Source organism: Papio anubis, chromosome 20 (genome assembly GCF_008728515.1).
Source record: "Papio anubis isolate 15944 chromosome 20, Panubis1.0, whole genome shotgun sequence".
In the NCBI taxonomy this organism is placed as follows: domain Eukaryota; kingdom Metazoa; phylum Chordata; class Mammalia; order Primates; family Cercopithecidae; genus Papio; species Papio anubis.
In genome coordinates, this window is record NC_044995.1 from 36597430 (window position 1) to 36615316 (window position 17887).

The 17887-nt window shown below is 54.2% G+C and overlaps 1 protein-coding gene across 5 annotated transcripts; it reads left to right on the forward strand.

Moving 5' to 3' along the window:
• Positions 1-3235: 3235 nt before the first annotated feature.
• RASAL3 (RAS protein activator like 3) lies at positions 3236-17147 on the forward strand. Of its 5 annotated transcripts, none has more exons than XM_021930813.2 (18): positions 3236-3329; positions 3457-3803; positions 6964-7100; positions 7264-7342; positions 7450-7511; positions 8306-8361; positions 9938-10064; positions 10169-10267; positions 10761-11303; positions 11950-12094; positions 12349-12493; positions 14049-14285; positions 14382-14583; positions 14677-14795; positions 15275-15665; positions 15957-16114; positions 16655-16718; positions 16825-17147. In XM_021930813.2, the coding sequence occupies exons 2-18, from the start codon at positions 3476-3478 to the stop codon at positions 16966-16968; spliced, it is 3036 nt and encodes a 1011-aa protein (XP_021786505.2). In that variant the 5' UTR covers positions 3236-3329; positions 3457-3475; the 3' UTR covers positions 16969-17147. The 5 variants fall into 5 exon arrangements, with proteins under 5 accessions (XP_021786505.2, XP_031515660.1, XP_031515661.1 ...); XM_031659800.1 differs by having other exon boundaries at positions 12349-12464; positions 14011-14285; XM_031659801.1 differs by having other exon boundaries at positions 3315-3329; positions 3460-3803; positions 12349-12464; positions 14011-14285.
• Positions 17148-17887: the final 740 nt, after the last annotated feature.

Here is a 17887-nt window from a genome sequence, read left to right on the forward strand (position 1 = left end):
CTCACTGGGAAGCCCTGGGGGAGAGTATAGGACACATACCTGAGTCATCCCACACAAGGGTTGAGGGAGCTGGGGTATTTATACACTAAAGTTATTAGGTGAGGGCTGCTCTCAGGGACATGTTAATTCATTGGCACTTTTGGAATGCTTGTTACATGGACATAGTGGATTCCATCTGCTAGATACAAATGGCTGCAAATGTCACTTCCTCAGGGAAGTCCTCCCTGATTTTTCCAGCCCGAAGAGTGGCAGTTTTGCTCAGCATTCATTGCAGTCTATTTCCTTCTAGGTCCTCCTTACCAGCTAGAAATGTCTCATGTATGAGTTTAGGATGTTATCTACCTCCATCATCTGTCAGCTCCAGGAACGCAGAAACCAAGTTTGGTTAGTTTTCTGCAGCCTCTCCAGCACCTAGCACATAATAGGCACTCGGGAAACATTTGTTGACTAGACAAAGGCTTACATGAATCTTTTGAAACTGATATTATCGTCTTGTACAAATAAGGAAACCGAGGCTCAGAGAGAGGAAATGACTTGCCTGAGGTCACACAGGGGGAGAGGAGCCAGCTGGTACTCCACTCCTGTACCGGATTTATGCTGACTCATTTATTCCTCAGAACAGCATTTACTCACCTCTGGCTTTCAAGTAAGCATTTGTGGAAGCCCAACAGAGATACAAGAAAGTGCTCCCAAGGGCACAGCTTGATGAATTTCCACAACAGCACACACCCATGTAACCAGGACCCAGCTCAATAAATAAAACATATTAAGCCAAGCGTGGTGGCACACATCTGCAGTCCCAGCCACTGCAGAGGCTGAGGCAGGAGGACTACCTGAGCCCAGGAGTATGAAACCAGGCTGGGCAACATAGTGAGACCCTGTCTCTTTACAAAAAAAAAAAAAAAAAAATTAAAATTAGCTGGGCATGGTGGCATGCACCTGCAAGCCCAGCTACTTGGGAGGCTGAGGCAAGAGGATTGCCTGAGCCCAGGAGTTCAAGGTTGCAATGACCCACAGTCATGTCTGTGAATAGCCACCGCACTCCCGCCTGGGTGACAGAACAAGGCTTCGTCTCTCTGAGCACAGAGGCTCATGCTATTCCTGTATTCCCACACTTTGGGAGGCTGAGGCATGAGGATTGTTTGAGCCCAGGAGTTCAAGACTAGCATGGGCAACATAGTGAGGTCCCATCTCTACAAAAACCAAACAGACAAAAAGTTAAAAATTAGCCAGGTAGCATGCAACTGTGGTCCCAGCTACTCGAGAGCCTGAGGTAGGAGGATCGCTTGAGCCCAGGAGGTCAAGGACGCAGTGAGCTATGATTGTGCCACTGCACTCCAGCAGAGCAAGACTCTGTCTCAAAAAAGAAAAATCTTATTTAAAAAAAAGAACATGCTAAATTTGTGTTATGTGAATTTCACGTCAAAAAAAAAAAAATAGGCCAGGCATGGTAGCATGTGCCTATTATCCCAGCTACTTGGGGGGCTGAGGTGTAAGGACCACTTGAGGCCAGGAGTTCAAGACCAGCCTGGGCAACAAAGCAAGACTCCCATCTCTACAAAAAAAAAATTATTTTTAATTAGCCAGGTGTGGTGGCATGCAGCTGTAGTCCCAGCTACTCAGGAGGCTGAGGCGAGAGGATCACTTGAACCCAGGAGTTAGAGGTTACAGTGAGCTATAATGGCACCATTGCACTCCAGCCTGGATGACAGACCTCATCTACAAAAAATAATAATATTCATATTATTTATAATATATTATTATATTACTATGTAATATAAATATTATATTTTTATTTTATGAAATCTATATTATTTTTATAGACCTCATTTATAAATAATAATAATAAGAGTGGGGCATGGTGGCTTACACCTGTAATACCAGCACTTTGGGAGGCCAAGGCAGGCAGATCATTTGAGGTCAGGAGTTCAAGACCAGCCTGGCCAACATGGTGAAACCCCATCTCTACTAAAAATACAAAAAACTTAGCCAGGCATGGTGGTGCATACCTGCAGTCCCAGCTACTCAGGAGGCTGAGTCAGGAGAATCACCTGAATCCAGGAAGCAGAGGTTGCAGTGAGCCAAGATCGTGCCACTGCACATGAGCCTGGGAGACACAGCAAAACTCCTTCTCAATAAATTAATTAATTAATAATAAGAGTAATAATAAATCTGGCCATCTTCCAGAAGCCCCCCTTGTGCCCTCTTCCCAGCCACTAGTGCCTCCAAAAGAAACTGATATCCTGACTTGTTACATGTGGTTTTGCCTGATTTAGGACTTTATGTAAATGGAATCACAAAGTGTATACTCTTCATTGTTTTGGGGGTTTAGTTTATTATTGCTTTTTAGAGATGCGGTCTCCCGAGGGCAGGGAGGGGAGAAAGAGAAAACAAGTTAGACATGAGGTTTCCCTATGTCACCCAGACTGGAGTGCACTGCCAATATTCACAGACATGATCACAGCTCACTGCAGCCTTGAACTCCTGGCCTCAAGTGATCCTCCTCTCAGCTAAGCTGAGAGTGGGGAGGGGGCCGAGATGAGGGCAGTGTGTGGACAGACACTGGGCACGACTGTCACTCTCTCGCCCCCCCAGGAGACCCCCCTCCGCCCACCATGGACCCACCGTCTCCAAGCCAGACCTCCCAAACTCAGCCTCCTGAATAGCTCAGATTACTGGCGTTTTATGGCTTTGGTTTTGGTTTTGGCTCAACATTGTTTGTGATTCACCCAAGTTAAATTATTCATTAGTTTGTTCTCACTGCTGTATGATATTCTGCTGCGTGAAGAGATCACAGTTTATTCCTTCTTCCACTAATGGGCACTTGGGCCGTTTCCAATGTGGGGCTATTATGCATTGCACTGGGGGGGCGGTGAGGGGGACATATCTATCAGATGTCTACCCAGCGATGGAATTGCTGAGTCAGAGAAGATCCAGCTAATAGTGTTAGTAGATCCTGCCAAACCGTTTCCCAACACGAGCGAATGGGTCTACACTCCGGCCAACTGTGGTTGAGAGTTCTAGGTGCTCTGTATTCTCACCAGCATTTGTTCAGCCTGTACTCATTTTGCAGAGAAGGCAACCGAGGCTCAGAGAGAGGGGCAGGCGCTGCCTCCCCGTCAGGGAGGGACTCTGGGTCCTTCTTGCTAGAAGCCTAGTAACCCACCTCCTCTCTTCTCCTCCCCCGAACCTCCAGCATCCTGCCCCTACTGTGCCCTCCCAGATGGCTGTGGGGTGGGGTGGGACAGAGAGGGTCACGTGGAGTTGGGTTCCGAGGGAGGAAGCCAGGCAGGGTGCAGACGGCTGCTGATTCTGGTCAGGAAACCAAGGTAAGGGAGGCAGCGGAGGTGGGGGCAGGGGGATTCCTGAAGGCAGAGCTGAGAGTGGGGAGGGGGCCGAGATGAGGGCAGTGTGTGGACAGACACTGGGCACAACTGTCACTCTCTCGCCCCCCAGCAGACACCCCCGCCGCACCATGGACCCACCGTCGCCAAGCCGGACCTCCCAAACCCAGCCCGCAGCCCCCTCTCCGCTGACTTCCTATCGCTGGCACACAGGGCGCGGTGGGGAGAAGGGGGCTGGAGGGTTTCGCTGGGGCCGCTTTGCTGGCTGGGGCAGGGCCCTGAGCCACCAGGAGCCCATGGTCAGCACCCAGCCAGCCCCTCGCTCGATATTCCGTCGGGTCCTATCTGCGCCTCCCAAGGAGTCACGGACCAGTCGCCTTCGACTCTCCAAGGCCCTCTGGGGGAGGCATAAGAACCCACCACCGGAGCCAGAGCCGGAGCCAGAGCAGGAGGCCCCAGGTACATGGTTCCCCCGCCCTGAGCTTGGGCAGGGCTGGGAAGGCGGATGCTTGGGTTTTGTCTGCCTCCGGAGCATCAACCCTACAGACACAGGAAGTTGTGGGGAGTGCGAAAGCCCAGCAGGAAGTGGCTGGGGCCCAGCTACCCTGTTCCCTCTTTCCCCCTGAAGAAGGTAGGAGGAGTTGCCAGGGTCCTGTGGGCACAGCGTCCATCTGAGGACGGAACAGTGAATGTAGACCCATGGTGGTATTATCCAGAGGCTAAATGGCTCTTGGCCCCAACGGGTCTCTCCTTCAATGGCTCAAGCCCATCCTTTCCTACCTGGATATCCATCCTCAGCCTGCCTCCTGCTCTTCTACCTTCTAGCTTCCGTGTCTTTGTTCTGAGCCCTTAAGCCTCAGCTTCTCCATCAGTTCAATAAGAATAATGATCTCCATTTTGGAGAGTACATCATTTTATTTGCTCATATTCATTTATTTATTCAAGCAGAGGTTTGTTGAGCTTCTTTTCTTTTTTTTTTTTTTTTTTTTTTTAGACAGAGTCTCGCTCTGTCACCCAGGCTGGAGTGCAGGGGTGCAATCTCCACTCACTGCAAGCACTGCCTCCCGGGTTCACGCCATTCTCCTGCCTCAGCCTCCTGAGTAGCTGGGACTACAGGCGCCCGCCACCACGCCTGGCTAATTTTTTGTATTTTCAGTAGAGACGGGGTTTCACCATGTTAGCCAGGATGGTCTTGATTTCCTGACCTTGTGATCCGCCCGCCTGAGCCTCCCAAAGTGCTGGGATTACAGGTGTGATGTTGAGCTTCTATTGTATGTGCCAGGCCCTGATTTAGGCACTGAGGGCACACTAGTGAAAGAGACGGATGACACTCCCTGCCCCATGGAGCTCACAGTGTAGTGGAATTGACTGAAAATACATCAACAAGAAAATGACAGATGGACTAGGCATGGTGGCTCACACCTGTAATCCCAGCACTTTGGGAGGCCAAGGCGGATGGATCACCTGAGTTCAGGAGTTCGAGACCAGCCTGGCCAACGTGGCAAAACCCTGTCTCTACTAAAAATACAAAAAAAAAAAAAAAAGTATCTGGGCATGGTAGCACATGCCTATACTCCCAGTTACTCAGGAGGCTGAGGCAGGATAATAGCTTGAACCCAGGAGGCAGAGGTTGCAGTGAGTCAAGATTGCGCCACTGCACTCCAACCTGGGCAACAGAGTGAGACTCCATCTCAAAGGAAAAAAAAAGAAAGAAAGAAAAAAAAAAATGACAGATGGTGCTAAGTGTCACATAGGGGGATCTAGAAGAGTAATGGATATCGCAAGAATTAGGGCTCAGGAATGTAACACTAGGCTAGGGCCCAGCATATTTTAAGTGATCCGTTAATAAGTGGGAGTTATCATTTATTGCTCCTGATGGTAAAAACGAGGGAACAGACAGGCAGTCTGGGAGGGCTAATTCAGCCCTTCTGTTTCCTGGAAGCTCATTTAATTCTCACTGCTTATATTCCCATTTTGTTTTGTTTCTGTTTTGAGACAGAGTCTCACTTCCTCGCCCAGGCTGGAGTGCAGTGGTGCAATCTCAGCTCACTGCACCTCTGCCTCCCGGGTTCAAGAGGTTCTCCTGCCTCAGCCTCCCGAGTAGCTGGGATTACAGGCATGCACCACCACACCTGGTTAATTTTGTATTTTTAGTAGAGACATGGTTTCACCATGTTGGCCAGGCTGGTCTCGAACTCCTGACCTCAGGTGATCCACCTGCCCCAGCCTACCAAAATGCTGGGATTACAGGCATGAGCAACTGCACCCAGCCTGTTGTTTTTTTGAGACAGAGTTTCAGTCTTTCACCCAGGCTGGAGTGAAGTGGTGCAATCTCGGCTCACTGCAACCTCTGCCCTCCACGTTCAAGCAATTCTCCTGCCTCAGCCTCCCTAGTAGCTGGGATTACAGGTGTGCACCACCACACCCGGCTAATTTTGTATTTTTAGTAGAGACGGGGTTTCACCATGTTGGCCAGTGTCATCTCAAACTCCTGACCTCAGGTGATTCACCCACCTCGGCCTCCCAAAGTGCTGGAATTACAGGTGTGAGCCACTGCGCCTGGCCTGCCGTTGTTTTTCAGAGACAGGGTCTTGCTCTGTCGCCCAGGCTGGAGTGCAGCTGCATGATCATAGCTCACTGCTGCCTTGAATTCTGCGACTCAAGCGATCCTCCCACCTCAGCCTCCCAAGTAACTGGAAATATGGGCACACAACACAGTGTCAGGGTTTTTTTGTTTTGTTTTGTTTTGTTTTGAGACGGAGTTTTACTCTTGTTGCCCAAGCTGGAGTGCAATAGCACTATCTGGGCTACCACAACCTCCGCCTCCCAGTTTCAAGCAATTCTCCTGCCTCAGCCTCCCAAGTAGCTGGGATTACAGGCGTGCGCCACCACGCCCGGCTAATTTTGTATTTTTAGTAGACACAGGGTTTCTCCATGTTGGTCAGGCTAGTTTCAAACTCCTGGCCTCAGGTGATCTGCCCGCCTCGGCCTCCCAAAGTGCTAGGATTACAGGTGTGAGCCACGGAGCCCAGCTGCGTCAGGCTATTTTTTAAAGACAGGGTCTTGTTATGTTGCCCAGGCTGTTCTCAAACTCCAGATCTCAAGCAATCCGCCCCACCTCGGCCTCCCAAATGTTGGGATTACAGGCATGAGCCATCGTGCCCAGACTCGGTCCTGTTTTTTAACCTCTCGGACCCACATGTTGTCTTGGTTAAGAGAAGAATGCAAAGAAAAAAAAAAAAAATAGAGAAGAATGCTTGTGACTGAAGCCCAGCCCAACCACTCACAAGCTGTGTGACCCTGGGCAAGTCACTCAACCTCTCTGAGCCTGTTATCATAGCCCTTTGAATGGCTTTTGGAGGATTCAATGCAAGAAGGTGTGTGGAGTGGTATACAGGGTACTGGACACATGGTAGGTGAGCTGTGTCTGCTACCCATGGTTAGTGGGGACAAGGCCCAGACAGACATGAAAACTTGCCCAAGGTCATACAGTCCGATACAGCTGCTGGGGTGGGGGGCACCTAGGAGGGAACCCACCATAAGCCTTCGGGAATGGAAAGGGTGGCCTGAGGGAGAGAAAACGTCTCTTAAGTCCCCCAGTGCCTCCTCTTCTTCCCAGAGCTGGAGCCGGAGCCAGAGCCAGAGCCCCCTACCCCACAGATCCCCGAGGCCCCCACACCCGACGTGCCTGTCTGGGACATTGGGGGCTTCACCCTGCTTGATGGGAAGCTGGTGCTGCTTGGAGGAGAGGAGGAGGTGAGAAGGGGCACCTGGGCAAGGGGAGGGAAGAAAGAAAAAGGAGGAGGGCAGAACAGAGGTATGGGCTGGAGGGAGGATAGTGGGAAGGGGTCTGCCTCTCCCTCGGTCTGCCTGCTTGCCTGCCTCCCCTCTCTGACTACCCACTCCTGCGGGAGAACAGGGTCCCCGAAGGCCCCGGGTGGGAAGTGCTAGCTCCGAGGGCAGCATCCACGTGGCCATGGGGAACTTCAGGGATCTAGGTAAGCTTGAAGAGTGGAAAGGCCTGGGGCATTTGGGAGGCTCTAAAAGTGGGGCAGAATCTAAGATGACTCCAACCCCCCAACCTGCCACCCATAACTACCCACAGATCGGATGCCTGGAAAGACAGAACCAGAGAATGCTGGTCTCAACCAGGTCCACAACGTTCGGGTAAGGCAGCCAGTGAAGGGGGTAGGTAGAGGGGAGAGCCAAGACCCTCACAGCTGAAAGGGCACTCTTGCTGGGTGATCTGGGGCAGGTTGCTGACCCTCTCTGGGCCTCAGAGTCCCAGTCTGTCAGATGGAGTTAATGAAATAATCTTTCTCTAGGGGTTGTTTTTGGGAAGCCAATAGAGAGTGCAGGAGCCAGGCAGGGCAGTGCACAGCTGTAGTCCCAGCTACTTGGGAGGCTGAGCAGAGAACACTGCTTGAGGCCAGGAGTTCAAGACCAGCCTAAGCAACATGGGCAGACTCCATGTCTTAAATAAATAAATGAATAGTGCACGAGAATATATGATTGATGCTTTACAAATGGGAGTTTGGCCCAGGCACAGTGGTTCACACCTGTAATCCCAACATTTTGAGAGGCTGGAAGCAGAAGGATTGCTTGAGACCAGGAGCTCAAGACAAACCTGGGCAACATAGCAAGTCCCCAATTCTACATGGTAACATTCACCTGTAGTCCCAGCTGAGGCAAGAGAATCACTTGAGCCCAGGAATTTGAGGCTGCAGTGAGCTATGATTGCACCACTGTACTGCAGCCTGGCTGACAGTGCAAGACCCTGTCTTAAAAAAACAAATGAACAAAGAATTAGGAGCTGTTGATTGCTCTTATTATTCCTGCTAATACAGCCTGAGCTTGGTGTTGGTCCTCCAAGACCAGCAGATCCTCTGGGATATCTTGGGAGGGAAGGAGCTGCGGAAGGAGCACAGATTTCTGTCCAGCTGACATTCCCTTCCCCACAGGGGTTGCTCAAGAGGCTGAAAGAGAAGAAAAAGGCCAGGTCGGAGCCCCGGGATGGGTAAGGATGTATGAGAGGCTGGAGGGGCTGAGGTTCAACACTGGCCCTTCCTCCTCCTCCTCCTCCTCCTCCTCTTCCTCCTCCTCCTCCTCCTCCTCTTGCCTATCATTCCAATCTACACCAAACACCCCCTGTAGCCTCTGTGTTCTGCCCCACATCAGTTGATTCTGGGGACATTGAATGACGTAGCACAGAGCCAGGGTGCCGGCAAAGTCTGACACAATAACTCTAAAATGGGAGCTAAGTCAATCAACTGGTCTGGGAGGGTTAGGGAAGGGACCCTTGAGCTGAGATCTGAAGGGTGGATGGAAGTTAACTAGGCCAACAGTGGGGTGGGAAAAGCATTCCAGGCAGAAGTAACAGCAAGTGCAAAGGCCAAGAGGCAGAAAGAAGCAACTAAAACAAGGTCAAGGGGGCTGGGTGAAGTGGACCAGGGGTAGCACTTTGGGAGGCCGAAGTGGGCAGACTGCTTGAGTCCAGGTGTTCAAGACCAGCCTGGGCAATATAGTGAGACCCTACTTCTACAAAAAATACAAAAATTAACCAGGCATGGTGGTGGGCACCTGTAGTCCCAGCTACTGGGGAGGCTGAGTGGGAGGATTGCTTGAGCCTGGGAAGTTGAGGCTGCAGTGCACAGAGATCGTGCCACTGCACTCCAGCCTGGGCAACAGAGCAAGACTCTGTCTCAAAAATAAATAGGGCTGGGTGCGGTAGCTCACACCTGTAATCCCACACTTTGGGAGGCAGAGGCAGGTGGAACATTTGAGGTCAGGAGTTCAAGACCAGCCTGGCAACGTGGTGAAATCTCACCTCTACTAAAAATACAAAATTAGCCGGGCATGGTGGCACACGCCTGTTACTCAGGAGGCTGAGGCAGGAGAATCGCTTAAATCTGGGAGGTGGAGGTTGCAGTGAGCCAAGATTGTGCCACTGCATTCCTGCCTGGGCAACAGAGTGAGACTCTGTCTCAATAAATAAATAAATAAATAAATAAATAAATAAATAAATAGGACTGGGCGTGGTCACTGACGCCTGTATTCCCACACTTTGGTGAGGCTGAGGTGGGTGGATCATTTGGGATCAGGATTTCAAGACCAGACTGGCCAACGTGGTGAAACCCCATCTCTACTAAAAACACAAACATTAGAAAATTAGCCGGGCATGGTGGTGGGCACCTGTAATCCCAGTTACTTGGGAGGCTGAGGCAGGAAAATCGCTTGAACCTGGAAGGCAGAGGTTGCAGTGAGCCGAGATCCAGCCACTACACTAAACAAGACTCTGCTTTAAATAAATAAATAAATAAGATAAAATAAAACAAGGCCAGGGAGGCTGGAGCTCAGAAAGTGATGGGTTAGGTGGAGGGAGATGAGGTAACAACATCTGGACTCTACTTGGTCATATAGGTCACCAGGAGTTGAGTTTATGCCAAAAGTAAGGAGGCGCCATGGGGAGGGGGCACAGGGTAGAAAAGGGATCCGAATTGGGTTGAAGTCCTTCCTGGCCTTCCTCTACCCTTCAGGCTATGGGGGATGGGAAGAGGCAAGAATGACCGTGTGCTCCCCCGCCCCCTTCCCAGGCCCCCCAGTGCTCTGGGCTCTAGGGAGTCGCTGGCCACACTCTCTGAACTGGACCTGGGCGCCGAGCGGGATGTGCGGGTCTGGCCACTGCACCCCAGCCTCTTGGGGGAGCCCCATTGCTTTCAGGTAAGTGCAGACAATCCACCTCAGTTCCACCTCAGTCCCACCTCCCACCCTTTGGCTTCACCCTTGGCCTGGATCGCACACTGTTGGATTCTCCATCCCAACAGGTAACGTGGACGGGCGGAAGCCGCTGCTTCTCTTGTCGCTCGGCCGCTGAGAGAGACCGCTGGATCGAGGACCTTCGTCGCCAATTCCAGCCCACCCAGGTCATTGCCCTCAATAAAGCGGGACACGGAGACCCCGCCCACAGGCCTGGCCCACCCCTTCCACTCTACCCAAAGCCAGCTCTCTCCATAACCGGCGCTCCCAACGCACCTGCCCCGCCTGCATCGTTGCAAAGGCTCCAAGACTCCCCTTCCATCTATTACCAGCCCCGGGAATATCAGACCCGCCCCTTCTGTCCACTCTCGACCCTATATGCACCCAAAGCCCTGCCTACCACATAATCGCGAAGTCTTCACTCCAGTACTACTCTTCTATGCCCTGGAGCCCCGAACTCTCCCGGAGAGCCCAGAAAAGCTTTAGAAAACTTCTGCGTAGCCACCTCCGGACTCCCGTGGCTCCACTTCTTTCCCCAAAGGCCCAGAAATCTCACTAGGAACCCAGCGCACCAGGTTTGAGGCTCCGCGTTCACTTGCGGTGCCCTCTTTGGGGTGCCAACAAACCAAAACGCTTCCCCCATCCCACTCCCATCTGCAGGACAACGTGGAGCGGGAAGAGACATGGCTGAGCGTGTGGGTGCACGAGGCGAAGGGGCTTCCCCGGGCAGCGGCGGGGGCACCCGGCGTGCGCGCCGAGCTGTGGCTGGATGGCGCGCTGCTGGCACGCACGGCGCCTCGGGCCGGCCCAGGCCAGCTCTTCTGGGCCGAGCGCTTTCACTTCGAGGCGCTGCCACCTGCACGTCGCCTGTCGCTGCGGCTGCGCGGCTTGGGCCCGGGAAGCGCGGTGCTGGGCCGCGTGGCCCTGTCGCTGGAGGAGCTGGGCGCCCCACGCGCGCCAGCCGCCGGCCTGGAGCGCTGGTTCCCGCTGCTCGGGGCGCCGGCGGGCGCAGCGCTGCGGGCGCGGATTCGGGCGCGTCGCCTGCGTGTGCTGCCGTCCGAGCGCTACAAGGAGCTGGCGGAGTTCCTCACCTTCCACTACGCGCGCCTCTGCGGGGCCCTGGAGCCCGCGCTGCCTGCGCAAGCCAAGGAGGAGCTGGCGGCCGCCATGGTGCGCGTGCTGCGGGCCACTGGCCGGGCACAGGTGCGGCACCGCGACAGCGCGGACCCGGGCGACCAGGGGTAGACCGATAACGCGCTTCGGGCGGTAATTGGGGCGCAGGACCTGAGTTGCACCTGTAAGAGGCAAGACACCTTGAAGGGCAGGGCCTGAGCATCAGCTGTGAGGGGCGTGGTTCAAGTGTCACCTGTAAGGGGCGGGTACCTAGAAGGGCGGGGCCTGAACATCACCCGTAAGGGGCGGGGCACCTTGAAGGGCGGGACCTGAGCGTCAGCTGTGAGGGGCGGGGGGGCTGAGCTGTACTTGTAAGGGGCGGGGCACTTTGAAGGACTGGGCCTGAGCTTCAGCTGTGAGGGGCGGGGCCTAATTATCATTCATAACGGGCGAGACACCTTGAAGGGCGGAGCCTGAGCTTCAGCTGCGAGAGGGGCCTGAGCATTACGCATGAGGGGCGGGGCCCAGGTTGAACCCCAGCGCTAAAAGGTTTAAATTTCTGCTGTGAGGGTTAGAAGTTCTGGCCTCGGTTATGAACCCTAGCAGTAAGGACTGGGCCTAAGCATCAGCTACGAGGGGCGGGGCCTGTGCCTCTGGTGTGAAGGACGAGCCAAGGATCCGAATTCCCTTGGACTCAGTCTGCATCCGGTGCAACCTGACCCCCTGCCCTTCCTAGGCGCTGGTGACTGACCTGGGCACTGCGGAGCTGGCGCGCTGTGGAGGCCGTGAGGCGCTGCTGTTCCGGGAAAACACATTGGCCACCAAGGCTATCGATGAGTACATGAAGCTCGTGGCACAGGATTACCTCCAGGAGACCCTGGGTGAGCTGGGGGAAGAGTCCGTGTCAGTGGCCTGCTGGTGAGCTAGGGGACCTGGGTGAAGTTCTAAGAGTCCTTGAGCAACCTGGATTCTGGTAGTGAGTGGTGTTTTGGAGGTGCTAGGATCCTGGGGACAATTGGGAGCTCCCCAAGATGTTGGGTGCCTCCGGAATAACCTGAAGACAAGGTTGGAGGATGGGTGTGGCGGGTTTTGGTGGTCATGGTCCCAGCCCCTATCTGGCTGTGCTGGGCTGCAGGACAGGTTGTGCGGTGTCTCTGTGCTTCCACTGAGGACTGCGAAGTGGACCCCAGCAAGTGTCCAGCCCCGGAGCTGCCAGAGCACCAGGCCAGACTTCGGAACAGCTGCGAGGAGGTCTTCGAAACCATTATCCATTCCTACGAGTGAGAATCAGGGCCCCAGCCCCTTAGTCCACCCCCGCTTACCATGCTAGCCCCAACCCCCAGTTTAGGGTTGCCAGATAAAATACAGGAGACACTCAGTTAAATTTGATGCAATTATTGGGACCATGCTTATACTAAAAAGTTACTCATTTGAGCCAGGCATGGTGGCTCACGCCCGTAATTCCAATGCTTTGGGAGGCGGAGACAAGAGGATTGCTTGAGCCCAGGCGCAGGCGTTCAAGACCAGTCTGGGCAACATAGCAAGACTCCATTGCTCCAAAAAGCTTTTTTATTTTTTATTTATTTATTATTTTTTTTTTTTTGAGACGGAGTCTCGCTCTGTCGCCCAGGCTGGAGTGCAGTGGCCCGATCTCAGCTCACTGCAAGCTCCGCCTCCAGGGTTCACGCCATTCTCCTGCCTCAGCCTCCCGAGTAGCCGGGACTACAGGCGCCCGCCACCTCACCCGGCTAGTTTTTTGTATTTTTTAGTAGAGACGGGGTTTCACCGTGTTCGCCAGGATGGTCTCGATCTCCTGACCTCGTGATCCGCCCGTCTCGGCCTCCCAAAGTGCTGGGATTACAGGCTTGAGCCACCGCGCCCGGCCCAAAAAGCTTTTTTAAAATGAGCTAGGCATGGTGGCATGCACCTGTATTCCCAGCCGAGGCTGGAGGATCGCTTGAGCCCAGGATTCAAGGCTGCAGTGAGCTATGATCATGCCACAGCACTCCAGCCTGGTTGACAGAGTGAGACCCTGTCCCAAATAAAAGGAAAAATGTAAATAAAAATCACTCCATTATCTGACATTTATGTTTAACTTGATGTCCTGAAGTTTCATTTACTACATCTGGCAACCCTGTCACCATGCAACCCTATCACCACTGACCCCAAGTAACCCGAGACCCAATTCCTTGTCCTGTAACCACAGGTGATTCCATACACCCAATTCCATGCCACTGGCTCCAGTTAGCATAGGATCTCAATCTTATGACCTCTGCTTCCAGATAATGCCCCAAGTCCATGATCCCTGGCTTTAAGTGACCCTCCACCTCAAATCCCATGCAACTGATCACAGGAGACCTGGGATTCCAATCCCTTGACCTCTGACCCTAGGTTAACCTGCATACCTAATCCCTGACTTCAATCAAGTGACTTCTGACCCTAGGTGACTTCCAGACCCCAATCCTACTTTATATCTTGTACTCTGGCTCCCCAATCTCATGTCTAATTACAAGTATATCCAAGCTCATAACCTCTGTCTTCATGTGACCTTGTATCCCCAACTATAAGAGTATTATCCCCAGCGATTGCCATAGCTACACATAAGCCATGGCCCCATGCTGACTCATAACCCCAAGCATTGTTATCTCAGATATTCCCAATCCTGGAGTCCAGACCCCAGGTTCAGTGAAAAGGAGGCCTACATGGCCTTCATGAATAGCTTTCTGGAGGATCATGGACTAGTCATGCAATGCTTCTGGGACTCCCAACCTTATGACTTTAACCTTTATGCCCATAGCCTCCCCGTCTGACCATTCATTGCCTCTTCTGCACCAGCTGGTTCCCTGCGGAGCTGGGCATCGTGTTCTCAAGCTGGCGAGAAGCATGCAAAGAACGTGGCTCTGAGGTGCTGGGCCCCCGACTGGTGTGCGCCTCCCTCTTCCTGCGGCTCCTGTGCCCCGCCATCCTGGCACCCAGCCTCTTTGGTTTAGCACCAGAGCATCCAGCACCCGGCCCAGCCCGCACCCTCACACTGATTGCCAAGGTCATCCAGAACCTCGCCAACCGTGCCCCGTAGGTGCTGGGAAGCTAGGGGTGGGGGGGGACCATGCTGGGAGTGTGGGGGTGGCAGGTGCCTGACCTGACCCACCCAGCCTGGCCCTGATCCAGGTTCGGTGAGAAGGAGGCCTACATGGGCTTCATGAATAGCTTCCTGGAGGAACATGGACCAGCCATGCAACGCTTCCTGGACCAGGTGGCCATGGTGGATGTGGATGCTGCACCCAGTGGTTACCAGGGTAGCGGTGACCTGGCCCTCCAGTTGGCTGTCCTGCATGCCCAGCTCTGTACAATTTTTGCTGAGCTTGACCAGGTATGGCCTGAACCCAGAATAGGGAGGCAAGAAGGCTTGGGAGACTCTGACCCCATAGATTTTGCTCAGTCTTTGTCCTGCATGCCTCATCAGACAACCCGAGACTCCCTGGAACCGCTGCCCACCATCCTGCAAGCCATCGAGGAGGGCCAGCCTGTGCTTGTATCAGTGCCAATGCGTCTCCCACCGCCCCCGGCCCAGATCCACTCCAGGTAACCTCAAGTCTGGTCTAGGGTCTGATGGGTGGGAACAGGAAGGAGCAGGGCTCAGACAGGGGTCAGAGGTGAAGATGGATCATTGTGAGCAGACGTCAAGCCCAGGGTCAGACTGGAATCACAGGTTATAGAAAGGGTCCGGTCAAAGGTCACAGTGTGTTTGAGGTCAGGGATGAGAGGAGAGGTTAGGGTGGAGTGATGTCGAGGGTCATAGAGAGGACAGTATTAGAAGTCAAGGACAGGAGCCAGGCTCAGTGGCTCATGCCTGTAATCCCAGCACTTTGGGAGGCTGAGGCAGAAGGATCACTTGAGGCCAAGAACTTAAGACAAACCTGGGCAACATAGGGAGACCCCCATCTCTACCAAAAAAAAAAAAAGAACAAGTTCACCTGGGGGTGAGGTCACTTCTGGTCAGGTCGGGATGGAGTCGTCTCAGGGGCCAGTAGAGGGTCTGAGATCCTCCATCCCACCCCTAGCCTTTCCGCAGGGGAGAAGCCCGGCTTCCTGGCCCCCCGGGACCTCCCCAAGCACACCCCTCTCATCTCCAAGAGCCAGTCTCTGCGCAGCGTTCGCCGCTCAGAGAGTTGGGCCCGGCCACAGCCGGACGAAGAGCGGCCCCTGCGGCGGCCCCGGCCGGTGCAGCGCACGCAGAGTGTCCCAACCCGGCGTCCTGCCCGCCGCCGCCAATCTGCGGGGCCCTGGCCGCGACCCAAAGGCTCCCTGAGCACGGGCCCGGCGCCCCGCGCCCGGCCGTGGACCCGGGACTCCGCCTCGCTGCCTCGGAAGCCGTCGGTACCCTGGCAGCGCCAAATAGACCAGCCGCAAGACCGAAACCAGGCACTGGGCAAGCACCGACCTGTGAACAAGGTAAGGTCAGGCCTAGGTCCCCGCCTGGGGAGTGGGGACGGGGACGCGACTGGGGAAGACTGAAGGGCCAGGTAAGCCTGGGTTCAAGTACCCAGCTCGCTGCGCTGTGTGACCACGGGCCTAGCCCGACCCTCTCTGAGCTTCAGTCTCCCCAGCTGTACGGCAGGAGGGATGTTCCCCAACTAGGCAGGCCGGTGATGACGCTGAACGCTTGGGCCTGGAAGGTCAGGGTCTCCAGGGAGACACAGGGGCGGGACGACGGGTCAGATTACAGCTGCTCTCCCACCACAGTTGGCAGAGCTGCAGTGCGAGGTGGCCGCTCTGCGTGAGGAGCAGAAAGTGCTGTCCCGCCTCGTGGAGTCGCTGAGCACCCACATCCGGGCCTTGACGGAGCAGCAGGAGCAGCTGCGGGGCCAGCTGCAGGATCTGGACTCCAGGCTCTGTGCTGGGTGAGCCCAGCCCTCTCCATTAGCTCCGCCCCCAGGTGGGCCCGATCCAATTAGATCTGACCAGACCCTCCCCAAACCACGCCTGGCACGACCAAGCCCCACGCTGGCCCCGCCCTAATAAAAATCTGTCCGGGCCCCTCTTCGCAAGCCCCGCCCCCAGGTGGACCCACCCCCCCGAAGGTCGGCCTAGGACGCTGGCAGATTCTCTCATCCAGGCCCCACCCCTCCATCAGCCCCTCCCAACCTGGCTGGACCGGGCACTGAGATATCTCAGCCTGGGCACTCCCTCAAGCCCAGTTACGACCCCACTCAGGACAGGCCAAGCCCCGCCTCCAAGGGATGATTGATAGGTCCTATCATTCCAACTATTCCAGTCTCTGGTCCGACCCTTCTTCAAGCATATTTAGGCCCCGCCCTTCAGTCTGAACAAGCTCCGCCTCCACTCCAAGCTCCGCCCCCCTGAATCCCTGCCACTCCAACCAGGAGCTGGAAGGGACTCCTTAGCCTCTGACCTTCGCCCCCATCCCCCGACCCCCACAGGAGCTCAGAGTTTGATTCAAAGCACAACCTTCCAATCTATGAAGGGCACAGTCTGAAAAGCCTGGTGAGATTGCCGTCTGAGCCCTGGGACAGGTCTGGGCGGTGGAGGAGCGAGGGTTGGGGTGCAGCCCTCTCCTGGTTTCTGAGCCCCATCGCCACTGCCTCCCCAGGAACACCGCCTAAATGAGATGGAGAGAACTCAGGCTCAGCTGAGGGATGCTATCCAGAGCCTGCAGCTTTCTCCAAGGACGCGGGGGTCTCGGAGTCAACCCCAGCCCCTCAAAGCACCCTGCCTCAATGGAGACACCACCTGAGCTGCCCATCCTGCCTCACCACACGTGGTCTGGGAGCAGAGAGATAGACGTCTTGGCGGGGGAGGGGGGGTGTCTGACCTTGCCTTAGCCCTACTTGGCCTACAATGGGGAGTGGAGCTGCTGGTCCCAACCACTCTGGCAGTGTGAAGTTGCCCAGTAAAATCTTGATTTTAGTAAAATTGCTGGTTTCTTTGCCCACTAAGAATTGCCAGTTCTAAGGCATTTGCCCCCCCCCCAAGCCCTATTCGTCTCTTCCAAATTCTCCCCTAATTAGAAGTCTCATGGAGAGGGCCATATACATAAGCTCTCACCAGCTGTGTTACCTTAGACCTTCATTCTCTTAAAAGCCCGTTTTCTTATCTGTGAAATGGACGTAAAGTTCCCTACACAGTGAGAGGACACATAAAGGCATTCGATAAAAGGTATTCACCATTGTCATAGGCAGCACCTGCTTCTCAATGAAGCATGAATTCCAACCCTGGCAACCTCCCAATCCCACAGTGAGAGCATCTTCTCAGGCCCTCCTCATGTCATGGAGGCCATGGGTCTGGGAGACGGATAAATTCATACTGTGTATGAATGATTGGGTAAACGAGTCATTCAAAACATGGGTGAGTGGATGGGTGAGGGGTAGAGTGGGTGGAGCAAATGGCAGACGGATAGGTTAGCATTTGCTGGATGTTTGACCTAGTAGGTGAGTAGTTGGGTAGTTGGTTAACCAGGTTGGGTATGTCTGCCTAGAAAAGGCCTGGTTCATAGTAAGAAAAAATTTTTTGAATGTTGTGATTATATATGTCATATGTACATATGTTGAGGTCTCCTGAGACTCCTGAGAACTGGGCAGTGCAGAAACAATAATGAACTAGACAGGACTCCTGGCCTCATGGAACTTACATGCTAGTGGAGGGGCCAAATCAAC

What these genes read in the sequence shown, in the direction of transcription:
- RASAL3 (XM_031659800.1), top strand. Translation starts at nt 3,476, where the DNA reads ATGGACCCACCGTCGCCAAGCCGGACCTCCCAAACCCAGCCCGCAGCC. An exon ending in GCCAGAGCAGGAGGCCCCAG is followed by an intron (nt 3,804 to 6,963) that starts GTACATGGTTCC and finishes TCTTCTTCCCAG; the next exon opens with AGCTGGAGCCGGAGCCAGAG. An exon ending in AGCACCGACCTGTGAACAAG is followed by an intron (nt 15,666 to 15,956) that starts GTAAGGTCAGGC and finishes CTCCCACCACAG; the next exon opens with TTGGCAGAGCTGCAGTGCGA.